We start from the raw sequence: 21,133 nt of genomic DNA, 5'->3' as shown, positions 1-21,133 counted from the left end.
CAGGCAGAGTCTCTGACTCTATCGGACCTTGCCCAACTCGGCCCCGGGAACCGGCACCGGGAGGCGTACCGGTACCTGGAACGAGATCCAGACCCGCAACCAGAACGGTGCCGGGAGGTCGACCGAGATCTCGAGGCTCGGGGAGAGGCTACAGGAGTCAAAATACCTGTCGAGGTGCCGGGGGTCGGAACGGTGCCGATAGCGGGTCGGCGAACGGGATACCGACCGGTGCAGCGAGTGCGACCAGTACCGATGAGGAAAAACAGCACCGGGACTGCAAGTGGTGTCGGGTGTGCCGACAGGATCTGGAGTGTCTGCGGGACCGTGATCATGAACGGTGCCGCTCTGCTGTGCTGACAGAGGATGGTCACATGAAGAGACTGTATTACCCGCACCGGCGGTGCCGGGGTCAGGCAGCATTGACTCTGTCATGGCAATGGGATCCCTCGCCGTTGGTAATGTCTCCGGCGTGGAGGGAACAGCAGGCTCAACCACAGTGCATACTGGGGAGCTGTCAGGCACCGGATTCGACGGCCCTCGTGGGACCGGGATCGACGGTACCGAGGTCGTCAGAGCTTCGGTAGGCGTCGGTGCCGGGCGATCCGAGTTAGATGAGCTGTCTGGCTGCGGTGCCGTGGGCACGGAAGCAGCAGGAGCAATAAGCCCAACCACGGCGCGCGCCGGGGAGCCGTCAGGCACAGGATTCTACGCCCTTGTGGGACTGGAATCAACGGTGCCGACGTTGTCGGTGCCTCAGAGGTGTCGGTGCCGGGCAATCCGACTTAGACGAGCTCTCTGGCTGCGGTGCCGTTGGCACAGAAGCAGCAGGAGCAGTAGCTCAACCACGGCGCGTGCCGGGGAGCCGTCAGGCACCGGATTCTACAGCCCTTGTGGGACCGGGATCGACGGTGCCGACGTCGTCGGTGCCACAGCAGGTGTCAGTGCCGGGCGATCCGACTTAGACGAGCTCTCTGGCTGCGGTGCCGTTGGCACAGAAGCAGCAGGAGCAGTAGCTCAACCACGGCGCGTGCCGGGGAGCCGTCAGGCACCGGATTCTACGGCCCTTGTGGGACCGGGATCGACGGTGCCGACGTCGTCGGTGCCTCAGCAGGTGTCGGTGCCGGGCGATCCGACTTAGATGAGCTCTCTGGCTGCGGTGCAGTTGGCACGGAAGCAGCAGGAGCAGTAAGCTCTACCACAGCGCGTGCCGGGGAGCTGTCAGGTACCGGATTCAATGGCCCTGGGGGACTGGAATCGACGGTGCCGATGTCATCGGTGCCTCTGCAGGTGTCGGTGCCCGGCAATCCGACTTAGACGAGCTCTCTGGCTGCGATGCAGGTGGCACGGAAGCAGCAGGAGCAGGGGGCTCAACCACGGCACGTGCCGGGGAGCCATCAAGCACCAGCAGGAATCGTAGGCTCTCTCGACCTCGGAGGAAGGGAGCGGTGCCGAGTCGACTTCGGTGCCGGCAACGGCCGGTGCCGAAAGGCCTTGGCAGTACCGGCGGGGTCCGGTGCCGAGGAGGCGCTTCTGCCAGCCGCTTGATCATCGCTCGGCGCCAAAGGTGGAGGGGTAAGTGAAAGTCCCGCTCCTTTTTGTTCTCGGCTTAAAGCCTTGCAAATGGGGCACTTAGCTGTCAAGTGTGATTCCCTGAGGCACTTCAAACAGGAGTCATGTGGATCTCCCTTCGGCATCGGCTTCTGGCAGGCCGAGCCCATTTTAAAACCCGGTGAGCCGTGCATGGGCTCCGGCACCGGGTTCATGGAAGGGGCTACTTCCTGAACCCCGCTAACAATTACTAAACTAACTATGTTAGCAAAGAAAAAACGTATAACTATACAAATATATATATAAAAGGATTATAACTGCATAACTATATACGAGAACTACGAGTAGCTAGGGAAGTGGAGGTCAGCTAAGCCGCGCTCCACTGTTCCAACGACCGACACGGGCGGTAAGAAGGAACTGAGGAGCGGGTGGGCCGGCAGGGGTATATATCAAGTGCCATGATGGCGCCACTCTAGGGGGCGACCTGCCGGCCCACTGAGTTGCTAGGGTAAAAGTTTTCCGACGAATGTGCACGCGCAGCGCACACACCTAACTGGAATGGATATGAGCAATCACTCGAAGAAGAACTGGTAGTTAACAAGGAAGTTAAACTCACTGACCAGTCACCAAATTTGCTTCTGATCCCCCATGATGGTTATTGAGAAACTGAAAGAAGAAATCACACAGCCCCCTTTATTGCATTCTAGTTCTCTGACTCCCAATCAGCATGTAGGTCCAGGACAGTGAGAAGTTATTTAAAAACTCTGCTCACATAAACAGTGTTCTTCTGACCCCAGAGTCAGCCACATTACTAGGTCAGTATGGGTTTGGATCTCACCCAAAATACTACAATGCCACCCAATCCTTAGCACCTAAACTAAAGGTTTATAAGCAAGAAAGCATCTAAACTAAAGGTTTATTATAAAAGAAAGAAAGAAAAAGGGAGTTGTTAAATGGGAAAGCAATCAGATATATCTATTTCTGAATGTATCTGGTTCTTAGCAGTATTGGTGAGTTTTTGGCTTGAAAGGCTTCCTGGTACATATCCACATTATTCAGTTCTTTGTTCAAGCCTTCTGTTTGTAGAGAAGTTGCTCCAGAGGTAGGAAGAGATATTTAAGACAAAATGGAGATGATGCAGCTGCCCTTTACATTCCTTTTGCCAAGTGGCTTCTACTTCCTGTGTCCCAAAGACAAGCTTCACAGCACATGGCATGGAAAAGCCTTGGAGGTCTCAGTACACAGGCAAAACCCAGCATGTCTTGCTGACTCAATAGGTGTATCCCCTTAATCCTTTCAATGGGTTTATTCTATGGCTGATGACCCTGGATGGGCCATCGAACAGGCTGGGCAGCGCTGATGCCAATATGTCTGAGGGTGTCACTCAGAAACACTACACAAGTCTGGAATATAGATATACCTTACAGATCTGTAACTTACAATACAAAGCTAGAAACAACATCATTATACTTGGAAAATCATAATATTTTCATTGACACCTTACATGGCATATCTAGCACGATTTATTGCAATTTCATCATATTGGTATTTATAATAAAATAATAATATAAAGTGTCTCTCAATTTCATAGTGTTACTTAATAAATCAGTCAATTCCCAGGACTGGTTCCCCGGGTGCTTGAAGATGCCGAACACTTTGCTTGTGAGGGACTGAAATACCCACACATATGTTGGGAACACACAGACACTGTGCAAGTCTGTTCCCCTATGTTCACTCTTCTAGAAAATTATGATCAATTTTGTTCATAGTATGTGTCAGGGCTGAATCTCCACTCTGTTACTCTGAGTGCAGAAAGGGGGGGCCTGCCAGGATTCTACAAATTAATTTGTCCCACTCTAGGCTTGTATTAAAACCCCAAAGTTACAGCTTTTCTCTGACCTTGGCTTGGTAAATACTGCCACCACCCAAATGCAAAAAACTCCCAAACCCTTAGACCCAGGAAGGAGCACTTGAGAACTCTTCCCTCTAGGGCACCCTCAAGCCCTTTCACCTCCCCTCTGGGAAAGAGCTGAGAAAGAAAACAAAGGAAATTAGCTGCGGCTACCAGATAATCAAATAACATGCACAAACCTCTTCGGACACCAAAAATCCAATCCTGTTCTTAAAAGAGTTAAATTTTATTAAAATTGAAAAGGAAAACAATACATCTGGAACATAGGCTTTTGCTAGATCTTCAAAGAAAATTTTTGTAAGCATCCAAAATAGCTTTCTTTGCGGTTCAGCTTGAAGCTTACAAGCAAACAAAAGCATCTGGGATAGAACAGAGGAGATTCAAAAGCCAAAATAAAAAATAAACCTGATTGTGTTTGTCTAAACATTCCCCAGCCAAATCATTTCTTCTAGGTATGGAAGATGAATTTTCATACCTGCTTTAAGCCTTACACAGCATTGCTACTCCGCGTCATCTTCTCCGGAAAACAACAGACAAACGGAAAGTTACTTTCCCATTTAACAAAGTTCTAGCCTTTCCAATGGCTCTTTTGGTCAGGTGCCCAATACTTTTTTTTTTTAAACCCTGTTGGTTTGTTAACCCTTTAGAGGTAAAGCAAGCAGAGAACAGACACGAACAGGGATTTTACAGCCAACTGGCAGGCTGGGTGTTTATAAAAGGGAGATCCCGCCCCTCCCCTTCATTTATCACTGTGAGGTATCATTTGAAAAGACATAATCTACTGAATAGACTCCTGTTAAACTGTGTAGCAACACTGTATGTAAAGTTATGAGATTTTACGGTATGAAATTACTGAAAAAGTTGCAACCCTGTTGGTGTCACTAGGCATAACCCTAGGTAACTTGGGTGGGTGGAAGGCCACGAGTGTCGATGAAGCCTCCCTATTCTAGGCCTCAGTGAACCAAAGCTCCTCCATGTTGAACTTTACTTAATTTAGAAAGCTAGCAGCTGTGCAATTAAATGTGTGACAGTAAGTTATCAGTTGCAGCGCAGCTCAAACCAGTCTAAAGCAGTAGTGATACGGCCTACAAGATAACTTGCAGAAGGGAATATTACTAACGAGGTTCTGCAGCCAAGATTGCGTAATGTAACTGCTACAGGGAAAGGAGGGGGAAGAAGGAAAAAAAACTTATAAAAAGGGAAAAGCCGCTTGTGTAGGTGTGCTGGATCTGAGGTGTGCCAAGTCTCCCAGCACCACTTTAAAATCTCAAATAAACTTTGGTTGCTTCTGCACCCTGGTGTGTTCATTGGCGCTACGCACTCCAGCCCACAAACCGCTGTTGCTTGCCCTCGGGCACTATCTGTGCTGGCAACAACCCTAACCCTAAGTTCCTCAGAGACAGCAAGGCAAACAGCTGGTCAAATAGCCATTCTCCACCAGGGGGACGGTGTGAAGAAGACATTTACATTTCATCAAAGGGATCACTTGAAGTTCGTATCTATGACAGCCTGTCACCATGACTCAGCTGAGAACTGAAGTGATTTCTAGAACAAAGGACTGAATTAGAAAAAGAGGTGAGGAAAATGCATGAGACTCTCTCTCTCTCCCCTTTCCCTCTGCTCATGACAACTCCTGAAGAACTGAATGTGGGCGGCAGGGGCAGGTTAGGGGGAGTCCTGGCTGAAAGGAAAACCAGCCTGTCTCAGCAGATGGTGAGAGAAACATTTGATTTAAACCCGTTTTAGCTTGTTAACTGAAACATTAGTTTGTGTTTTATCTTGCATTTCTTTTGTAAACAATTCTGACTTTTATGCCTCATTACTTGTAGTCACTGAAAATCTTTTTTTTCCAGTAGTCAATAATTTTGTTTCCTTTTTTTATCTAACCAGTGTGTTTGGATTAAAGTGTGTTGGAAACTCCATTTGGAATAAAAAGGCTGGTGCATGGCATTTTCCACTGATGAAATAACAGATTTCATATGAGCTCCCATTGTTCAGGAGTGTGCTGGACAGGGCAAGATGCACATTTCTGGGGGAAGTCTGGGAGCAGAGAATTTTCTGTGGGTTCTCCTGTGAGGTACTGTAATTCGCGAGTTGCTGACTAGCAGCACTTAAAACTGTGTAGCTGGGAGTGAGTTACATGCTGGAGACTGTGTGTGAACTGCCCAGGAGTGGCTGCTCTCACAGTAGAGCAGTGAAAAAGGCACCTCAGCTTGGGGAACTGAGAGGACAGAGCTGTTCAACAGTCCAGATTGTACTATGGTTAATGTCACAGACACTCAATTTCAAAGAGTCTCCTAAAACACACACAAAGTAAATCCACGTCCCAGAAATCAAAGTCTCTAGAGAGAGGGCAAGTCTCCCTGCCACTGCTTCTTGCTGACAGACGGGTCCAGAGACAAAGAGAGAGTCTCGGTGAAGGGAGAAACGTAAGCGTGGGGTTCAGTGGAGAAAGGGAACAGGAGGGGCAGGGATATTACTGAATGCAGGATCTCAGCAGTACTAAATGACAGGATAACACATAGTGCAGTCCATTGGAAAACATAATCCCAAATGTACATATAAAATGATGGGGTCTAAATTAGTTATTTCCATTGATTTATATAAGGGCAATAAGATATTCTCTGTATTACTGTCTATCTCTTTTTAAATAATTCCTAACATCCTGTTTGCTTTTTTGACTTCCGCTGCACACTGCTGGATGCCTTCAGACAACTATCCACAATGACAAAAAGATTTTTTCCTGATTAGCCTAATTTTGCCCCCATCATATTGTATGTATAGTTGGGGTTATTTTTTCCAATGTGCATTACTTTACATTTACACACATTTGCCATTTTGTTGCCCAGTCACTTAGTTTTGTGAGATCTTTTTGAAGTTCTTCACAGTTTGCTTTGGTCTTAACTATCTTGAGCAGTTTAATATTGTGACGTTATTGATATAATCTGGGACCATATAGAACATGGTTGCAACCAAGGTCCTGTAGTGGCATCAAATCTTATGTAAAGGGGGTCATATAAGCTGTCCAAGACCAGGTTATGGGTTGCTGGTTATAATTATGGTGTCTATATGTATGTATCATTTTGTAGTTGAAGTTATGAGTACTGGCTCTATACTGTCTGTATTTCGAACTTCTGTGCTTCTGGGAGACATCCCAGACAAGTTGGTGTTTGCTCTGCCTAGCATGCTTGATGGCCCATTGAGAGAAAGCAGATATGCCTTGTAACTGCGCAAAGTATGCAGGGACTTGTCTATGTGACTCCAGACTCTATTTTGCTGTAACTTTCCACAGTAAGAACAAAAGTGTTCTTACACCTGGAAAAGCCTATAAAAGGCTGATGCCTCACCTCCATCTTGTCTTCAATCCTGCTTCTTACCTCTGGAGGACCTTTGCTACAAACTGAAGCTCTGAACAAAGGACTAACTGACCCATCCCAGAGGGGGATATACTCCAGAGACTTGATTTGAACCTGCAGGTTATTCCATCACTGCTACAAGCCTGAACTAAGAACTTTGCCATTACTGCATGTAATTGATTCCATTTAACCAATTCTAGCTCTCCTCTCTATCTTTTTCCTTTTATGAATAAACCTTTAGGTTCTAGATGCTAAAGGATTGGCAACAGCGTGATTTGTGGGTAAGATCTGATGTGTATATTGACCTGGGTCTGGAGCTTGATTCCTTGGGATCGAGAGAAACTTTTTCTTTTATTGGGGTGTTGGTTTTCATTACCATTCATCCCCAGGACGAGTGGCACTGGTGGTGATACTGGAAGACTGGAGTGTCTAAGGGAATTGCTTGTGTGACTTGTGGTTAACCAGTGGGGTGAAACCAAAGTCCTCTTTGTCTGGCTGGTTTGGTTTGCCTTAGAGGTGGAAAAACCCCAGCCTTCGGCTGTAACTGCCCAGTTTTAAGTGATTTGTCCTGAACTGGCACTCTTAGTTGGGTCCCGCAAGAACCGCATCATCACAAGTATCATCTGCAAACTTTGCCACCTCACTTTTCACTCCTTTCTCCAGCTCATTTATGAATAAGTTGAATAGGATCGATCCTAGGACTGACCCTTGGGGAACACCACTAGTTCCTCCTCTCCATTCCGAAAATTTACCATTTATTCCAGTTCTCAATCCATGAAAATATCTTCCCTTTTATCCCATGATAACATAATTTATGTAAGAGCATTTGGTGAGGGACCGTGTCAAAGGCTTTCTGGAAATCTAAGTACACTATGTCCACTCGATCTCCTCGTCCACACATTTGTTGACCCCTTCAAAGAACTCTAATAGATTAGTAGGACATGATTTCCCTTTACAGAAACCATGTTGACTTTTGCCCAACAATTTTTGTTCTTCCATATGCCTGACAATTTTATTCTTTACTATTGTTTCAACTAATTTGCTTGGTACGGCTGTTAGACTTACTGGTCTGTAACTGCCAGGATCACCTCTAGAGCCCTTTTTAAATATTGGCGTTACATTAGCAATCTTCCAGTCATTGGGTACAGAAGCCGATTTAAAGGACAGGTTACAAACCATAGCTAATAGTTCCCCAATTTCACATTTGAGTTCCTTCAGAACTCTTGGGCAAATATCATGTGGTTCCGGTGACTTGTTACAATTAAGTTTATCAATTAGTTCCAGAACCTCCTCTACTGACACTTCAACCTGTGGCAGTTACTCAGATTTGGCACCCTCAAAAGGTTTGAGACTCTCGCAAACATCTTCAGCCATGAAGACTGAAGCAAAGAATGCATTTAGTTTATCCGTAATGACTTATCGTCTTTAAGGCTCCTTTTGCATCTCGATCATCCAGGGGCCCCACTGATTGTTAGCAGGCTTTTTGCTTTTGAGGTACTTAAAAAACATTTTGTTATTACCTTTTGAGTTTTTGGCTAGTCCCTTCTTCAAACTCCTCTTTGGTTTTTCTTATTACATTTTTACACTTAATTTGGCAGTGTTTTATGCTCCCTTCTATATACCTCACTAGGATTTGACTTCCACTTTTTAAAAGATGCCTTATCTCTCACTGCTTCTTTTACATGGTCGTTAAGCCACAGTGACTCTTTTTTAGTTCTTTTGCTGTGTTTTTTAATTTGGGGGATACATTTAAGTTGGGCCTCTAATATTGTGTCTTTGAAAAGTGTCCACGCAGCTTGCAGGGATTTCATTGTACCTTTTAATTTCTGTTTAACTAACTCCCTTGTTTTTGCATAGTTCCCCTTTCTGAAATTAAATGCCACAGTGTTGAGCTGTTCTTCTCACCACAGGAATATTATATATTGTTATATTATGATCACTATTTCCAAGCGGTCCTGTAATAGTTAGCTCTTGGGACTAGATCCTGTGCTCCACTCAGGACTAAATCGAGAGCTGCTTCTCCCCTTGCGGGTTCTTCTACCAGCTGCTCCATGAAGCAGCCATTTAAAGTATCTAGAAATTTTGTCTCTGCATTTTGTCCTGATGTGACATGTACTCAGTCAATCTGGGGATAATTGAAATCCCATACTATTATGGAGTTCTTTATTTTGATAGCCTCTCTAATCTGCCTTCGCATTTCATCCTCACTATCACTGTCTTTGACAGGTGGTTGATAATAGATCCCTATTGTTATATTCTTATTAGAGCATGAAATTACTATCTCTAGAGATTCTATGGAACATGCGGTTTCATTTAAGATTTTTACTTCATTTGAGTTTACATTTTCTTTAACATACAGTGCCACTCCCCTCCCCTCCCCCAGAGTACGACCCGTTCTGTCCTTCCAATATATTTTGTACCCCAGAATGATTGTGTCCCATTGACTGTCCTCGCTCCATCAGGTTTCTGTGATGTCTATTATGTCAATATCCTCCTTTAACACAAGGCACTCTAATTCACCCATCTTATTATTTAGACCTCTAGCATTTGTGTACAAGCACTTTAAAAACTTGTCACTGTTTATTTGTCTGCCCTTTTCTGATGTGTCAGATTCTTTTGTGTGTGAATGCTTCTCGTCTGATCTGGCCCCTACTTTATCCTCTTCCGGCCTCTCTTCCTGACTAAAACTAGAAAAATCTCTATTACTAGATTCTTCTCTAAGACAAGTCTCTGTCCGATCCGCGAGCTCCTCTGCAGCCATTGGCTTTCCCCCACCTCTTAGTTTAAAAATTGCTCTGCAACCTTTTTAATGTTAAGTGCCAGCAGTCTCGTTCCACTTTGGTTTAGGTGGAGCCCATCCTTCCTGTATAGGCTCCCCCATCCCCAAAGTTTCCCCAGTTACTAATAAATCTAAACTCCTCCTCTCCACACCATCATCTCATCCACGCATTGAGACTCTGAAGCTCTGCCGGCACACCTGGCCCTGTGTATGGAACTAGAAGCATTTCTGAGAATGCCACCATAGAGGTCCTGGATTTCAGTCTCTTTCCTAGCAGACTAAATTTGGCCTCCAGGACGTCTCACCTATCGTTCCTTAAGTCATTGGTGCCTACATGTAACATGACCACCAGGTCCTCCCCAGTACTACACATAAAACTATCAAGATGCCTCGAGAAATCAACAACCTTTGCACCAGGCAGACAAGTCACCGTACGGTTCTTCCAGTCATCACAAACCCAGCTATCCTTGCTTCTAATGATCAAATCTCCCATTACTAACAGCTGCCTTTTCTTAATGCCTGCAGTTCCCTCCCCTGACAAGGTAACCTCAGTGCAAGAGGTTACCCCAACACCATCTGGAGGGAGGGTCCCAATTATGGGAAGATTTCCCTCTGCTCCCATTGACTGCTCTCCTTCCCTGGGCCTTTCATCCTCCTCAGCAGCGCAGTGGCTGTCTGACCGGAGGGGGGAGAAATCTACAAGTGTCCCGGAAAGCCTCATCAACATATCTCCCTGCCTCCCTTAGCTTATCCAGTTCCAGCACCCTGGCCTCCAAAGCCTCCACGCGGTCTCTGAGGGCCAGGAGCTCCTTGCACCGAATGCACACATATGCCACCCGCCCACAGGGCAGGTAATCATACATGCTACATTGAGAGCAATAAACAGGATAGCCCCCACTCTGCTGCTGGGCTTCTGCCTGCAGTCTCTCTTATAGCTACCTAGGTTAACAACAGGGGTTTTGTTTCAATCAACAAGTTTGTATTATAGCTTAAACGTTTTAAAGACTGGCAAGATTACCTCACCCCCTTCCCACTCCCCTTCCAAACTCCCTCACGAAACTCCCTGTTAGCAGCCCTGTTTGCAAACCTTCCTGGTCGCTTGCTCACTGCTTTACAAAGCACTCCACTATCACATACCTCCCACCCCCTGCTGTGAGCCATCCAGGGTAGGGGGCTGGGAGCGCCCCCAGAACCCCAGCCCTGACTCCTGCACCCCCCCCACATCCTCACCCCTACTCTGAGCACCATATATGGGAGCTCCTGTACACAACCCCCCACATTGCCATCTGCATCCCTTGCACCAAATGGGAGCTGCCCCAAGTAAGCACTCCACACTCAAATGTCCTGCCCCAACCCTGAGCCCCCTCCTGCATTCTAAAACCTGGCCAGACCCTGTACTCCAATCTCCAGCCTACTCCTGCACCCTAACTCCCTCCCAGACCCTGCACCTCCAGCCCTGACTCCTGCACCCCCTCTCACACTCCAGCCCGTTCTCTTTCACTCCTCTCAGAAACACTCCAGTTCCCTGCCCTCGATTCCTGAAACCCCTCATAACCCTTTCCCTTTCCAGCCCCATGCCCCTCACACACCCCCAAACCCTGACTCCTGCACCCCTCCCAGAAGCCTCCAGCTAACCCTGACTCCTGCCCCCCCCACATCCCCACCTGCATTGCTTGCATGAAACAGGAGCTATCCCAAGTAAGCGCTCCACACCCCAACCACCTGCCCCAGCCCTGAGCCCCCTCCCACACCTTAACTCCTGGCCAGACCCTGTACTCCAACGTTATTAATTTTTTTTTTTAATAAAGGGCTCTTATCCAAAGTGCTTCACAATAGTTAGCTAACAGTACAAACAATATTTGGAAAGATCATTAAGTGGTGCAATGAGACGCTCAGCGATTTTCAAGTGGTCTGTGGAAAATTCAGACTACAAAAACAATCAAGGTACCTCACTTTACCCACATTTACTTCCTATTACTTATAGGAGGAGGATGAAGAAAAAAAATGAAAAATGGGGGTGAGAGGGAAATGAGAGAATGTTCTTTTTCTTGCCTGTGTCCCAAGGAGGGAACCCTAAAATGGAGCTGAGCACAGGGCCCCACTAACGCTAAATCCGCCACTGAGCTTCCTTCTCTGGATACCCCCAGCCAGCATTCAAGGACACACGGAGTGTCTGTGTGATAAGTAACCCTGGACCAGCAGCTCTGACTCCAGCAGCCTGCTCGTTACACCCGAAGCATAATTGTGGTCTGGGTGGACAAGTCTCGGGGTTTGAGAGGTCAGGGGTAAGAAGCTTCTGCTGATTATGCTGCACCTAACCCTGAGTTTTACTTGAGCAAACAGGAGATATTTGACACTGTGCGATACGACTCCTGTGCTCTGTTCCCAAAGTGTTCTGCAGCAGGGGAGGGTCTCTGGTAGTGTGTGTGTGTCACTGGCATATTGGGGTGATGCTGAAACAAGGCAGAGTAGAGGTGGCATTGGGGGCTGGCATGAACCATATCTCTTCTTTTCCCCTTCCAAGAACAGAGGGGACAGGAACCCTTACCCATCAAGATCATATTCTCATAGTTCTCCTGCATGACATCCCTGTAGAGGGCTCTCTGAGTGGGGTCCAGCAGAGCCCCCTCTTCCCTGGTGAAATACACAGCCACCTCCTCGAAGGTCACCGGCCCCTGAAAGAGCGAGAGTCCAAAACTCAGTAACTGCTGTCCCACTCATAGCCCCTCTATACATGGGGGACAGGAGGCTGTCATAAACAGATAAGTAAGAGTTAATAGAACAGAAGTCCTTCACATCTCTTTTGTCTGGAAAGGGTTAACAAGATCAGTGAGCCGGGCTGTCACCTGACCAGAGGACCAATCAGGGGACAGGATACTTTCAAAGCTTGAGGGAGAGAAGTTTGTGTGTGTGCTGTGTTTGGTGGTTGTTCTCTCTGGGTTCTGAGAGTGACCAGACGTGCAACCAAGTTTCTCTCCAATCTCTCCGATACAGGCTCTTATATGTCCAGAATAGTAAGTACTAGGTAGATAAGGTGAGTTAGGCTTATGTTTGTTTTCTTTATTTGCAAATGTGTATTTGGCTGGAAGGAGTTCAAATTGGTATTTTGCTGAAAAGATTTTAATTTGTACTTGTATACTTAGGCTGGGAGGGTATTCCCAGTGTCTATAGCTGAAAGACCCTGTATCTATTCCATTTTAAATTTACAAAGATAATTTTTACTGTTTTTCTTTCTTTAATTAAAAGCTTTTCTTGTTGAAGAACCTGATTGTTTTTTTTTATTCTGGTGTGAGATCCCAGGGGACGGGGTCTGGATTCATCAGGGAATTGGTGGGGAGAAAGGAGGGAAGGGGGAGAGAGAGGTTATTTTCTCTCTGTGTTAGAATTACTTTCTCTCTCAGGGAGAGTCTGAGAGGGAGAGAGAGAAGGAAGGGGGAAGGTGAATTTTCCTCTCTGTTTTAAGATTCAAGGAGTTTGAATCACAGTGATCTTCCAGGGTAACCCAGGGAGGGGAAGCCTGGGAGAGGCAACGGTGAGGGAAAGGGTTTACTTCCCTTGTGTTAAGATCCAGAGGGTCTGGGTCTTGGGTGTCCCTGGGCAAGGTTTTGTGGGGACCAGAGTGTACCAGGCCCTGGAATTCCTGTTTGGTGGTAGCACTACAAGTACTAAGCTGGTAATTGAGCTTAGAGGAATTCACGCTGGTACTCCATCTTTTGGACACTAAGGTTCAGAGTGGGGAATTATACCATGACAGAGGCAAACAGAAGCTCTGGGTGGATTGCAGTCAGAGTCCCACCCTCACCCTGCTCAGAGCATCCAGGAAACATCAGGAGGAGGGAACAAAGAGAGAGCCCCTCCTCTCTCCCAGCAGAGCCATCACACACCTACTAGCCACTGACTGATTCAGGAGATGGAGCCCCTAGCAGGGTCCAGGGACAGCTCCCTTGTAGGAAGCCCAACACCCTCCCCATTCTGAAGAGCTGGATGTGAAGGGAGGGGAATCTCCCCTAAGCCTCACTGGTGGGTGTCCCCTTCATATCTCACAGCAGCTGCTGGTTAGGCAGGTCGGGCTTCAGCACTACGAGTCTGGTCAATTTTCCCAGCTCCATGGAGCTGGGTTATTTTCTGCTCCACAAACTAGAGCATTTCCACCACCGAACCTCCTGGGTCTGTTCCTAGAATCTAGGCCACTTATTAAATAACTCCCAGCAGGTTTAGCACACCCGTCTTCCTCCCTTTCTCCACCCTGTGCATTTCCTGCAAACCAGACTGTGCAAACTTTCCCATCTCCGGTGTATTTGCTGTCCCTCTCCCTTCTGGAAGAACCCACCAGCAACCCCCTGATAATACCTACCTGAACTGGCTCCTCTGCAGCCATCTCTCTACCCTGTCCAACGAGAGGGCGAGATGAACTGGAGCGAAACATGGACATTATTCCGCAGCCTGGCAGGGTGAGAAGGGCAGTTTTGAAGGTTTCAGAACAGGCTTTAATTCTTTTCAAAGCATGATTCCCCCAGGCCCTTTCCCCGCAGACAGATATCCTAGAGTCTGCCATGCTGAGAAAGGCTTGATCTCTATGTACAGCGTAGACCTGGCCTCTCGTGCCAGGCTAAGCCGAGACATTTTTAACCTCGCTTCTCCCTCTTCACATCCCATAACAGTCTCTGAACACAAGGCTAGAAAAAAGCAGAACCAAAGGATTGACTGTGGGGGATTCCCTCAGACATTGACCCCATGGCAGTCACACCCCAGTGGGGGAATAGGGAATCAGGAACTGGATTTTCCTCTGTCTGATTCTCATCTTTTCCACAGGAAAGTGACTCCATCCAGGGTGCAGCAATACATCTTTCTGGGCAGATTAGAGATCTGGAAATCTCTCTCCAAACTCTTCTCTCCCATGGCTCCTTTCAGTCTCTTTCTCCTTCTATCTCCTTTTCCCCGTCCCCTCTCCCGGCCTGTCTGGTAGGAAAGTCCCATTCTTGGGTAGTTTGCTCCCCTATGGCTGGATTTTATCCTGCAATTGCTAATGGGATGAGAAATGAGGGGGGTCTGTTTGTGTGGAGTCATTTTAAGGCCAGACCCCAGCATTTTCCCTTCATTCCTTTGAGTCACTTGGAATGTCTGGCTCAGAAATTAGTATTAATAAGGTACAGGGCTGCCCTAGGGGGCTAGGACCAGCTGGAGAGAGTCAACCCCTGGGCCAGACAGAGAAGAAGCTTTAATTAAGGTCACTTCCCAGCACAGAGCCCCACTGGGAGAGCAGCAGCTGCCAAGCCTGGCCTCCCAGATCACAATGGAGGCTGCAGTGTCTGACCCAAAAAGCTGAACCCCAATATCCTGAGTAGAGAAGGACAGAGCGTTTGAGCAGTTTCCCTCCTTTAGCTCTCTGGGGAGAGCAGCTAATGAGAGCCCCTCCTCACAGGGAGAGTTGCTGACCTCATTTGCCCCACTGTCCATCTGGAGTCACTCCCTGTCTTTCCATACAGTGACTCTGGATTAACAATGGTCTCAATGACACTAGATTTCAGAAAGAATGAGTCCAGAATGCTGTGGAAAAGACCATCGTGTGGCAGTGCTAACCCCCTTCCCTTGTTTATTTTACAATACAACACTAGTTTAGTTATAAAATATATAGACTTGTAGAGAGAGACCTTCTAAAAAACATTAAAGTGTATGACCGGCACACGAAACCTTAAATTAGAGTGAATAAATGAAGACTCGGCACCGCACTTCTGAAAGGTTGCCGGCCCCTGCTTTATTTTAAATCAGTCGGGGGCTCCCAGATGAAGAGGTGGCTGGGAGCCCTAAGGGTCAAATTAAAGGGCCCGGGCCGCCGGTGGTTGGGGGAACCCAGCAGGGCCAGCTCTAGGTTTTTTGCTGTCCCAAACAAAAAAATATTTGGCTGCCCCCCGTCCCAATCCTGGGCTCTCCCCCCACCAACCCACACTCCCTGCCGCCCCAGCGCTGGCCTTCCCCCTTTTCTCCCCACCAGTGCCCTCCTCCCACCCCGCTGCTGCCCCAGCCCTGGACTTCCCCCCCACCAGTGCCCTCCCTCCACCTCCTGCCGCTCCAGCCCTGGGTCACTGGTAACGCTCCCAGGGCGGGTCATTCAGCAGGAATTTTGGATGTGCACAAAACACAGACAGGATCGGTTCCCATATGGTTACAGAGCTGCAGTAAAGGGGAACAATTTCCAGCTTGTATGATTGGAGGCTCTCTGGATGCATATTGTAAGACTGTCCGCCATAAATGAGGAAAAGTTGAGGTGCCTTTATTATTCTTTGTTTCTATGGGGAATTTGCCAATGCAATATCACTGTCTTCCTTTTAAACAAACAAAAAGGCAATGGCTGTTGAAAACAGCAGTTCCAGTCCTAATAAGCCAGGGGCTGGCAAACTTTCAGAAGTGCTGTGCCGAGTCTTCATTTATTCACTCTAATTTAAGATTTCGCGTGCCGGTCATACACTTTAATGTTTTTTAGAAGGTCTCTCTCTGCAAGTCTATATATTATATAACTGAACTACTGTTGTATTGTAAAATAAACAAGGTTTTCAAAATGTTTAAGAAGCAACATTGAAAATTAAATTAAAATGTTGATCTTATGCCACCGGCCCGCTCAGCCCACTGCTGGTCTGGGGTTCTGTTCACCTCGGCTGGCAGTGGGCTGAGTGGGGCCTGTGGCCGGGACCCCAGCTGGGAAGGGTCCGGCGGCTGGGACCCCAGACCGGCAGCGGGCTGTGCGGGGCCATCAGCCGGGACCCCAGACCGGCAGCGGGCTGTGCGGGGCCATCAGCCGGGACCCCAGACCGGCAGCGGGCTGTGCGGGGCCATCAGCCGGGACCCCAGACCGGCAGCGGGCTGTGCGGGGCCATCAGCCGGGACCCCAGACCGGCAGCGGGCTGTGCGGGGCCAGCAGCCGGGACCCCAGACCGGCAGCGGGCTGTGCGGGGCCAGCAGCCGGGACCCCAGACCGGCAGCGGGCTGTGCGGGGCCAGCAGCCGGGACCCCAGACCGGCAGCGGGCTGAGCGGCTCAGCCCACAGATGCTCAGGGGTTCCACCCTCTGGCTCCTGCCAGCTGGGATCCCAGCTGCCGGACCCGCTCAGCCTGGTGCCCATCTGGGGTCCCAGCTCTGCCCACATACAGTGGGGACCTACCTTCTCCCTGGTTCTGGCCCATTCTCTTCCTCTCTCTGCACTGAGCTGAGAGTGGGAGTGGACCAAGCACAGGGCTGGGGGTGAAGGGTCTGGCCAGGAGCTAGAATGAAGGAGGGGGGCTCAGGGTTGGGACAGGAGATTTGGGTGTGGGGGCACTCACCTGGGCAGCTCCCATGTGGTGTGAGGGGTGCAGGTGGGAATGTGAGTGGTGGTGCAGGGGCTCCCGTTTGGTGCTCAGGGTGGGGATGGGGTTGGCGTGGGGTGCATGGGATGTGGGGGAGGGCTGGGGATGTAGGGGGTGCAAGAGTCACGGTAGAGGGCTGGGGACATGAGGGGGTGCAGGTGTCAGGGTAGGGGGGCTGGGTACGTGTGGGGGTGCCAGTCAGGGCTGGGGTCATGGGGGGGATGAAAGAGTCAGAGGGCTGGGTGGTACAGGGCTCAGAGCAAGCACCTGTGGGTGTGTGGAGGTGCAGGGCTCAGGGCAGAGGGCTCAGTGTGTGGGGAGGGGGTCAGGGCTCAGGGCAGAGGGCTGAGTGACTGGCCCCCCCAGATTCCCCAACTCCCACACTCCTTGTCCTGACTACCCCGTCCTGGGACCCTGCCCCTTATCCCCTGACTGCCCCCCTAGAACCCTACCATCTACCTGTCCCCTGACTGTCCCAACCCTTATCCACACCCCCACACAAAGACAGACCCCCTGGATTCCCATGCCTACCTAACTGCTCCCCGCCCCGACAGGACCCCCAGAACTCTGGACCCATACAACCCCCACCCCGCTCCCTGCCTGCCCCAACCCCTCTCCACACCCCTGCCTCCTGACAGAACCCCCCAGAACTCCCGACTCATCCAACACCCCACAGCTCCTTATCTCCTGACCACCCCCTCCAGAGAACCCCCCCACACCTTAACTGCTCCCCCAGGACCCTCCTTGCACCCTGACCCCTATCCACCCCCCAAACAGACCCTAGGTTTCCCATGCCCCATCCAACCCCCCTGCTCCCTGACTGCCCCCTCTAGAGACCCCCACCCCTAACCACCCAGCGGGATCCCACCCAACCTTCTCCCTGTCCCTTAACTGTCCCCACCCCTTACCCAACACCCCCCGCGCTGGCCCCGGACCTAGCCCCCTTACCAGGAGGCTCCCCGCTCATCCGAAGCCCTGCCACCGCCACCCCTGTGTGCGTAGACCAGCCCTGCCCTGCCCCTCAGAGTGCTGCACACGTGGCAGCAGGGCTCCGGATGAGCTGGGAGCGTCTTTCCCTCCCCACGGAGCCAAACGCTGCCCCGCGGGAGCGCCTAGTCCCAGCCCTCAGAGTGCTGCGTGTGCAGCGACAAGGCTCTAGGGGAAGGCAGGGGAGGTGGCAGCGGCTTGCTGCGCTCGGGTCAGCACTCCAGCCTGGGACTGCAGACCCCGCAGCATGCCGCGTCGGCAGGATTTTTAATGGCATGCGGAGTCCCAGCAGGCAGCCACGTGCCATTAAAAATTGGCTCGTGTGCCATAGGTTGCTGACCCCTGAAATAAAGTATCACCTCCCCACCCCCAACCTTCCTTTTTGGCCCACAGCTGTTTTGGTGGGGCGGCGCTGGGGAAGGAGGGTTTGTTTACGCAGGGCTGGGTGGCCCTGGGGCGGGATGTTTCTACAGGGCTGCGGGGTTTCGGCCCTCAGCTGTTTTCTTTGGAGTAATGTCGCCCTCGCCGCTTTACGAGTTGTGCAGGCCGGCATAAGGTTTCTCACCTATGTTGATTCTCTGATGTTTGATAAGGTGTGAGCGCTGACTGAAGCTTTTCCCACACTCAGTGCACATGTAGGGCGTCTCCCTGGTGTGGATTCTCCGATGTTTGATAAGGGCAGAGCTCTGACTGAAGCTTTTCCCGCACTCTGAGCATGTGTAGGGCTTCTCTCCTGTGTGGATTCGCTGATGTGAGATGAGGGTTGAACTGTTAGCGAAGCATTTCCCACACTCAGAGCATCCATAAGGTCTCTCACCAGTGTGGATTCTACGATGTATGATAAGGTGTGAGCGCCAATTGAAGCGTTTCCCGCACTCATGGCATGTGTAACGTGTGTCTTCCAAATTGATTCTCTCACTTGAAATAAGGTCTGAGAAGCTACTGAAGTTTTTCTCTGGCCTCTGCTCAGTCTCACAGGTTTTTGCTTTTCCTGGGCGTGCACAAATCCCAGAAACACTCCCTTTGGATCTTCCTGATAATGTCCCATGTGCTTCTACTTGCTCAGCATCTTCCTGCTGGGGTTTCTCCTCCTCGTTATCACTCACCATCCCATCACCTGACGGGAGACAGAGAGAATCCAGACATAGATCACTCCCTGCGCCTGAGAGAAAGAAAATCTCAGAGAGAGGAATGGAAAAAGGGATGAACAATCCAAAATGTGTGGGAGAGATCAAACCTATCAGGAGCTGATTTTCCCCAAGCCCCTCCCCAGAGGAGAGAGGAAGGGATCGGTTTTGGTCTGCATCTCACCAGAACTCTAAGGGGAAAGCAAGATTGGGGAGGGACATGCTGCCAGTTGTTAGTCAGGATATGTGGAAAGCCATGAGTGACATCTACCTAATGATTCCACATCTGCAGGGAACAATCCTGAACTTGGGAAAGCTCACAGAGTCTTTGTAGGACATCCCAAATATTTCCTGTATTCACAGACAGTTCTTGAGTTGGTTTAACCACTTCCTCACCTGTGTAGGCAGCTCTCGGAAGCACTTCTTTCTCAGAGACTTGGAGATCTGGGACCCACGACTCTTCCCCTCGTTCCAGCTGCAAAATGACATTAGGTTTGGAAACTGGAAACTCTATTCAGGGCAAAGAAAAGAAGGGAGGTCAGTGGAATTGGTGGGATACTTGTTAAAAAAAATATTCCATCCTTTTAAGCCCAGCTCATTTTTAAGCAGTAACATCCCAAGGCCAGCTTCCTTGCCTCAAAGTGCCAGGAGAGTTGTTATTATTCTAAAATCATCTTCATTATCTTAGTGCCTAGGGACAAACTAACAGTGGGTCCCCTCTGTGCTAGGCAAAATACAAACAGAGAATAGTAGATGGCCCACAATCTAAATAGACAAGACAGACACAGAATGGAGGAAGGGGTAGAACCCACTGTTAGAATGGAGATATTCAGGCCTGCCTGTAAAGCCTAGACTTTAAGAACTTACAAGTATTTTTATCACTTAGCTAGTTACAGGAGTATGAAAAGAAAGAATCAAAATCTCAGTCTGCCTGCGTGTGGGCCGTCTTTCACTAGACTAGTCGGAGGACTTGAACTTAGGCTAAGACAGTGGTCCCCAAGCTTTTTCATCTGGTGGGCACCGGACGATGTACCATCAAGGATCATGGCCGGCGGACAAGCATCCGCCGAAATGCCACCGAGAAGCGGCAACATCAAGAGGCATCGCCGCCGAAATGCGACTGATTTTCGGCTTCATTTTGGCGGCGACGCCTCTTGATGAAGCTGCTTCTCAGTGGCATTTCGGCGGAAGCTTGTCAGCCGGCCACTACGTGGGTGCACATAGACACCCTGGTGGGTGCCATGACACCCACAGACACCACGTTAGAGACCCCTGGGCTAAGGCCTTTGGCTAAGCAGCAGGGGCAGCCATAAGCTGGGAAGCGAAGGGTCACATCCTCACATCCCAAACCAGTCACATTGGAATAAGGTGCTATTGGGCTCTTAGGAATACGATCCTGTCCAGATAGTGCCCATCACCAGCAGATAAAGAAACAGATCTTAAGATGGATAAAGGAAACTTAGTTTAACAGCATCCGGTCTGGCAAGAAATCACTTATCAATGGCTCCGACTGTGAAACCCTCCTTTCTGTATTGTTCTATCTTTATGGCCCCCACTTTTCTGTTGTTTATGTGTCTGGTTCTCTAATTGTTTCTCTCTTCTGTACAATTAATTGTGCTAAGTGCAGCTGAGAATATTACTATATAAACTGGGGTCAAAAAGGAGGGGGAAGGGAAATTGGAATCCTGTTTGTTAAGTGGGGGGAATGGGAACAGGGACACAGGCAAGGTTCTGCGGGGTCAGAGCTGGGAAGGGGCACATGGGGTAAATGCTCTTTGGCGTCACATATGGGCAGGGAGACACAGGGTAAATGGTCTGTGGCATCAGAGCTGGGAAGGGGAATGTGACGGGCTGGGTCACTGAAACCCCTCGGGACTGCCACTTGATGTGCTGAGACTACCTCTGAGCCCATTTTCCCTGCCAGCTTGGGACTTCAGTACGGTCTTGTTGAGCCAGACACGCCAGCCTGCTGCAACACAGACCCAGGTCTGAACCATGTCCCCCAAAAGCTGCAGACTTAACTGAAAACAGTTTAAGAAATGCTCCTCTCTCCAGCAGGTACCCAGTTCCCAATGGGATCCAAA

General features: G+C 49.4%; 2 protein-coding genes across 5 annotated transcripts in view; one reads left to right on the top strand and one right to left on the bottom strand.

Moving 5' to 3' along the window:
• LOC127039327 (zinc finger protein 420-like) overlaps positions 1 to 21,133 on the bottom strand; it is a 645,607-nt gene that overhangs the window by 425,068 nt on the left and 199,406 nt on the right. Inside the window, exons 8-12 of one of the 2 annotated variants that reach the window (XM_050932728.1) lie at positions 19,446 to 19,559; positions 18,740 to 19,084; positions 18,488 to 18,655; positions 13,950 to 14,038; positions 12,144 to 12,270 (exon numbers count right to left, since the gene is read on the bottom strand). In XM_050932728.1, the coding sequence (XP_050788685.1) occupies positions 12,144 to 12,270; positions 13,950 to 14,038; positions 18,488 to 18,655; positions 18,740 to 19,084; positions 19,446 to 19,559 (843 nt within the window). The remainder of the gene's footprint in view (positions 1 to 12,143; positions 12,271 to 13,949; positions 14,039 to 18,487; positions 18,656 to 18,739; positions 19,085 to 19,445; positions 19,560 to 21,133) is intronic. The other variant, XM_050932726.1, reaches the window with a different exon arrangement.
• The window catches only part of LOC127039329 (zinc finger protein 665-like), a 370,491-nt gene that overhangs the window by 262,802 nt on the left and 86,556 nt on the right, over positions 1 to 21,133 (top strand). The window lies entirely within an intron of this gene.

This window comes from Gopherus flavomarginatus, chromosome 23 (assembly GCF_025201925.1).
Source record: "Gopherus flavomarginatus isolate rGopFla2 chromosome 23, rGopFla2.mat.asm, whole genome shotgun sequence".
NCBI classification, from domain to species: domain Eukaryota; kingdom Metazoa; phylum Chordata; order Testudines; family Testudinidae; genus Gopherus; species Gopherus flavomarginatus.
This window is presented reverse-complemented; position numbering and strand designations above follow the sequence as displayed.